The sequence below is a fragment of the Bison bison genome, unplaced genomic scaffold (genome assembly GCF_000754665.1).
Source record: "Bison bison bison isolate TAMUID 2011002044 unplaced genomic scaffold, Bison_UMD1.0 scf7180017864192, whole genome shotgun sequence".
NCBI lineage: Eukaryota > Metazoa > Chordata > Mammalia > Artiodactyla > Bovidae > Bison > Bison bison.
The window spans coordinates 4273620-4279540 of record NW_011494764.1 but is presented as its reverse complement, the minus strand read 5'-3'; the positions used below and the strand labels follow the sequence as shown (position 1 = coordinate 4279540).

At 57.9% G+C, this 5921-nt stretch overlaps 1 protein-coding gene across 1 annotated transcript in view; it reads right to left on the bottom strand.

Annotated features, from left to right (window-relative positions):
• ANKRD11 (ankyrin repeat domain 11) overlaps window positions 1–5921 on the bottom strand; it is a 73555-nt gene that overhangs the window by 12565 nt on the left and 55069 nt on the right. The window contains exons 4-8 of the mRNA XM_010843990.1: window positions 4025–4195; window positions 3727–3930; window positions 3104–3246; window positions 879–1026; window positions 4–603 (exon numbers count right to left, since the gene is read on the bottom strand). Coding sequence (XP_010842292.1) covers window positions 4–603; window positions 879–1026; window positions 3104–3246; window positions 3727–3930; window positions 4025–4195 — 1266 coding nt within the window. The remainder of the gene's footprint in view (window positions 1–3; window positions 604–878; window positions 1027–3103; window positions 3247–3726; window positions 3931–4024; window positions 4196–5921) is intronic.

Here is a 5921-nt window from a genome sequence, read left to right as displayed (position 1 = left end):
CGCCTGAGCCCCCGCCATCCTCGCCACTCTCTGAGGACTCGCTCTCAGACTCGGACGAGCAGAACGTGTCGCCCCTCTTCCCAAACCGCACTTCTTTGCCCTTTATTTCTTTCTTTCGCTTCTTTTTCACTTTATTTCTTTCCTTCTGCTGCTTGCAGTTCGAAGGCTCCCGGGTCTTGTTGCCGGGCAGCATGGTGTGGGCTGAGAGTCTCAGCTTCTCCCCCGCCCCCACAGCGACACCGACGTCCTCCTCGTCGGACGTGTCCGACAGGATGCGATGAGACGCCTTCTTTGGTGCAATCGTGCTGTTTTTAGTGTAGCTTTTCACTTCCATTTTGGGTATAGAAATAAAACTATTTGACTTGGCTTCTCTTCTGTAGTCCTTTTTCAGTAAGTGTTTGTCGTCCACTGGGGGGGTTCTGTCCTGCTCGTCATCTTCGTCAAACTCATACTCGTCCTTGACCGGGGTCACGGTTTTCTGTGGCTCTGGATTCTTGGCCTTGTGCTTCAGGCCCTTCTCAAACTCAGAGTCTGTGTTATTGCCATCGACTGAGCTGGAAGGTGCGAACGACGGGGCGTCCTCCTCCTCCTCCTCGGAGCTCTCTGCAGGAACAGGGAGAAAGGAGTCAGGAGCTGTTCAGGCAGGGGCAGTGGCAGACAAGCCCAGAACTTGAATAACTTGACTGAGGCTGGCCCTGGGCCGAGTAGCCAGATAGGGGTCTGCACAGACATGGGGCTGGAGGCCTTGCACCAGAGCCCCACCCGGGGTGGGGTGCCCTCACAGTCTGGAAGCTCTCACCAGGCTTCCAAGCAGGCTGCCTGCAGTGAGACCACCTGTCCTGCCCCCTGCCTGCCCCGCTCCCCACCCCAGCACTGACCAGCTGAGCTCTCCTCGCTAGACGTGTAGGTGCCCTTGCCCAGAAGCAGGTTCACCATGGTCGGGGAGCTGGCCACCTTCAGCGGTGTCTCGCCCTTCCTGTTGCTCTGCTGAGGGTTCCCTCCGTACCGGAGCAGCAGCTTCACCACCTGTGTAGCAGTGAGAGGCACGTCAGGGACGTGAGGAACGTGGAGCAGCCGCTGCACCAGCGCCTGCTCATAGGGTCTGAGCATGCTGCCCACCAGGCCTCTCCCCACCACAGACCCATCACACAGGTTCCTGGTATTTGGTCCAAAGTTTTGTACTGGGTAAGGGTGGGAGTGGGAGGGCTGTTTCAGACTAGGGAGAACAAAGACCAGCTTCCACAAGCAGGTGTATTTCATGTTTTTTATTTTGAAAGTAAGATTGCCTGCTTCTAGTTTGTGCCCAGGACAGCTGAACCCAAGGACAGGCGGACCTGACGTGTCACACTTTATAGAGACGAAGGTCTGTGAGGACCCTGTACCCAGCACGTCCATTGGCACCATTTCCCTGAGGCATTTGCTTCCTTGGTGTCTCTGTTACATTTTTAGTAATAATGTATTTTTATCCCTTCTTTCAGGCCCTGCCATGCCTCATTTGGGATCTTAGTTCCCTGACTCAGGGTGGAACTTGTGCCTCCTGCCGAGTAAGCATGGAGTCCTAAGCACTTGACGTCCAGTTAAGTGGGGTGTAGTTAATGTTTTACACTCTTTTTTGATGTGGTCCATTTTTAAAATCTTCATTGAATTCGTTAAGATTTGCTTCTGTTTCTGTTTTTCTAGGCTGTGAGGCATGTGGAATCTTCACTCCCTGACCAGGGGCTGAAGTGGCGTCCCCTACATTGGAAAGCGAAGTCTTGACCACAGGCAAGTCCCCTAGTTGATGTGTCTGTCTTGACGAACAAGTGCAGGCTGTTCACAGACACTACTACCGCACACCCGACAGCGACCGTCCAGTGCAGACAGTGTTCAGGTGCGTCAGGAAACCACCGCTCCGTTGCCATCCTTGTTTCAGTCCGGTGGCCTCCCCGCCCCTCCGGCGGCTGGCAGACTGGACAGGGGAGAGCAGTAACTGCCTCTCCACTGCGGAAGCTCCCCTGCCCTCAATCACCACCGTGGACAACCCTGGGGCCAGAGGCTGGGCTCCAGGGCCATGTCCTTGCTGTCTGTCAGCTGAGGGCCAGCCACCCCAGCTGCTGAAGGCCACCATGTTCCCAGCGCTATGGGCCCTCCCTCTAGGACTAGAGCAATGCAGGCCAGTCCCCTTCACATGGAGAAAGGGTCTCTGCTGTACACACCCTTGTCCACCTGTACAGTCCAGGGTCACTTCCCATCTCCTGGTCTTCCAGCTCCCCTCTGCAGAGGCCCCCCGTCCTAAGGTCCCATGTCCACAGGCCTCTGACTGCTCTCTAACAACAAGTTTAAAGATGAACTTACAAACGCAGGCCTCATTTCATGTATACCTGCCCACTGACCTGGGGAAATTTTTAGCAAATCCTGGATATTTCATGAATTTTTCAGCCTATTTCTCTAAAAGGGCTCTTAAGAAAGAAAAACAAAACCCCTCTCATCTTCCCTACAAGTTGCCTAATTGCTGACATCAGCACTCTGTCTGATGTCAGGTGTCTGCAGGAGCTTTGGCATCTCGAGCCCTTCCCAACCTCTCCCGGCACCCATGTGTCATTGTCCTATTGTGCCCATCCCCCCGGCCGAGCTGCTGGTTCCCTGGCACCTGCCAGCAGTGACCAGCAGGGCCACCACCAAAGACCAGATGTCACACATCATCATGCTTGCCTCCCGTCTCTAGACAGGGGCCTTTCAGGACACTGCGCTGTGGAAGTGGCCAGACACCCCTGCACGTGTGTCTCCAGTGCTGGGCTGGCACCCAGGCTCACAGCTCTGGGGCTGGTCACACGGTCACCCCGTGTGGCTGCACCCACCCAAGGTGCCTGGTCTGACAGCACAGGGATGCGGACAGACAGAGCTCCCATTCTGGGGCTGGCCACGCCACCTTCTATCAACCAGCCATACCTGTGTGGCCAGAGCAGGACCCTGACACACAAGCCATGGCAGGTATGCAGAAAGCTGGGCTGAGCTGGGGTGGGGGGTGGTCAAAGACTCATTTCCTGGTCGCCCTGCCACCAGGAAGGAGAGAGACTAGGAAGCTGCAGCAGGCCCACCCGGGGGTCTGTGGGGAGGCACCCACCTTGTAGTGCCCGTTGTTGGCGGCATCGTGCAAGGGTGTGTCGTCATCCAGGCCCTTGGTGTTCACCTCCGCGCCCGCAGCCAGCAGCTGCTTCGCAACATCATAGTAGCCTCGGTTACAGGCCTCATGCAATGCCGTCCAGCCTGGAAACAGATACTCAGCACGTATGTGACTTAACCCTCAAGGCCACTTCCACCTCGGGCGGCACAGGAAACTCTAAGGACGGGCGCCCAGCCTGGGTGTTCTTTCCTGGGGCACCTCTGGGTTGCCCATGACCGCTAGCGGTTAACCCTACAGGCTAGGAAGCTGTGAAGGGTCCAGACAGGTGAGCAGCCATCATTACACAGGAAAGCAGAGCAGGCCGTGGGTTTGGATAGGCCTCTGTGCAGCAAGCGCCGAGGCCTCCCAGGGAGTGACCACCCCATGGATTTGGAAAAATTCAAGGTAGCACCTCTTAAAATATCAGTATTCCTAAGTTAGGTTTGGATCAAACATATGGGGATCGTGCTCAGCAGGTGTTCTGGGGTCCCAGGCCTCCTGAAGAGGCAGCTCTAGGCACACAGGCAAGAGAAGAGGGTGCTGTGTCAGAGAGTCTGCCCTGGTCCTACCCTCCGAGCACTCACCCGCAAAGTCCTTGACGTTGACGTCCGCCCCCTCGCTGATAAGCTCCTTGATGCGCCGGGCGTCCCCCCGGATGGCCGCCCGGTGCAGGCGGGTCTCCCCACGCTCGTTCCTCTTGTTCACTTTATCTTTGGTTTTTGAGGCAGAGTTGGGCGTCCCCTTCTGACACACTGTCGACTGGGAGGGGTGCTTTGGTGTCATGTCCACTGCAGGCCAAGGAGAGGACGGCAGAGGTTAGCAGGGGGGATCCACCACCGTCCAAGGGAGGGCCGCCCCCAGCCCTGGACCTCCTGGGCTCACCTGGGCTGTTGGTGGATTCCTCGGCTGTCATCTGCATGAGCAGAGCCACCTGCTGGCGCTCAGAGAGAGGGTAGCCAGCGCGGATCCCAGACAGCCCCATGCCGAAGAGCAGCCCGGCCTTGCGAGTGACGGGCTCCTTCCTGATCCGCTTCCGCTCAGGACCCTGCTTCTCTGTGAGGCGTGGGGGAGAGAGGGGACACTTCATGCCACGGAGCCCTCAACCCTGGAGCCTCACCTGGCCGCGCGGGAAGGGAAGGGACAGCTGGCGGCACGCAGGCCACCCGGCATCACCTCTTCTGGCAGTAACCGTGCTGGGGACACGATTCCAACACCTCGTCACCAGCCACTGAAGCCAAGCCTGGCCCCCACCGACCATCCACTGCTCCAGGTGCCTCCCCAGACCGTTCCCTGCACGCCAGGCGGCGGGACGGCCGACCCGAGTCCCCGCTCACAGAGGACGGGCCTCGGTCTAGCAACTGCTTGTGCCTGTGGTCCAGGGCCTCCGCCCCACCCGCCTCCAAGACAGTTCAGATGTAAAATGCAAACACAGTTTAGAGACCCATGGAGAGGTCAAGGCTGACTGGGCGGTACTGTACCTTTCTTCTTGCTTCTAGGAGCCTCCATCTCATGCCATGGCGCTTCGAGGAGCGAACCAGCCTTGCAGTACCACGGCGTGGACTGAGCTGGAGGCATCTAAAGGCATCAACACAGAGCACTAACAAGATACGGGGCCAGCCCGGCACCCCTCAGCCTCCTCACAGCAGGCACGCTGCGCTCCTCGGGCCCCTCACACACACCCTGTTGGCCACAGACAGCCACAGTGCCCGTGTCTTTCACGGGGCAGGGGTGATGGAGAGAAAAGCACTCCAACTCCTGGGATCAGGAGCCCAAAAAAAAGCTCATGGGAACCGGGGATCCACCAAGTCTCAGATCCCTCCCCTGCGTCCCTGTGCGTTTTGGGGGAGCCCCTGTATGGGGTGTCCTAGGCCATGGGGTGCAGACCACAGGGTCGCCAAGGGGGGCCACGCTTGAGAGGTTCTCCCTACACCCCTGGGCTGGGTCAGACCCCAGAGAGAGGCAACGTCGCCACTCCCAGAACCACACACCTTTACCGCTCACCACCTCAGGCCCTGCAAGTATATCACTTTGCATTTTCTTTTAAGAGTTTTCACTGCCACTTCCTTAAACTGCTTGTTTATAAAAACTACAGCTGTGACTTGCTGACAGTGCTCATCTGTGTCGTACGTGATCACCCCCCAGGCCACCCCACCAACTACTGATTTTTAACCAACCCACAAGGCAGAAGCCTGAGAAAGGAAATTCAGAAAAGATGCTCCTTATCATTGACCAAGAGCCCTGCTCCCCCACAAGCTGTGAAGGCAGTGAGGAGGGGGTGGCGCAGGGGCCCCGGCCTTGCACCAGACATGGCTGGCAGAGCAGGGACCTGGTGGCTCCAAGGAGTCCTGAAAAATGAAGCCATGGTGGATGGCAGTCAAGCTGCAGGGCCTGGCCCAGAAGCTACACCACAGCTAAGTGGTCACCCGGATCTGTCTGGGCACAGTTTCGCACAGTGGAAGGGTGGCCGTGGGTGTCAGAACCCCTGTGCCCCGCCCCCTGGGAAGGGCCTCAGACAATCAGGGGGGTGTGGCCTCCCAAGGGCTGCTGCTGAGGAACAATGCAGACATGAATTCCCCAGAGACAAGGACAGAAGCAAAGCCTCCCACCAGGCTGCCCTGCCAAGTCCACGAGGTCGCCCTGGAAGCTAACAAACCAGCGCCACTCCTCTTGGGTTACATAGAGGCCTTCAGGACAGACGCCATGCCCATGATTGTACGACTCCAGAGGAACCTGGCAGAAAGGCCACAGCCGACTCTGTCTTCAAGTGGCTGGGCAGGCA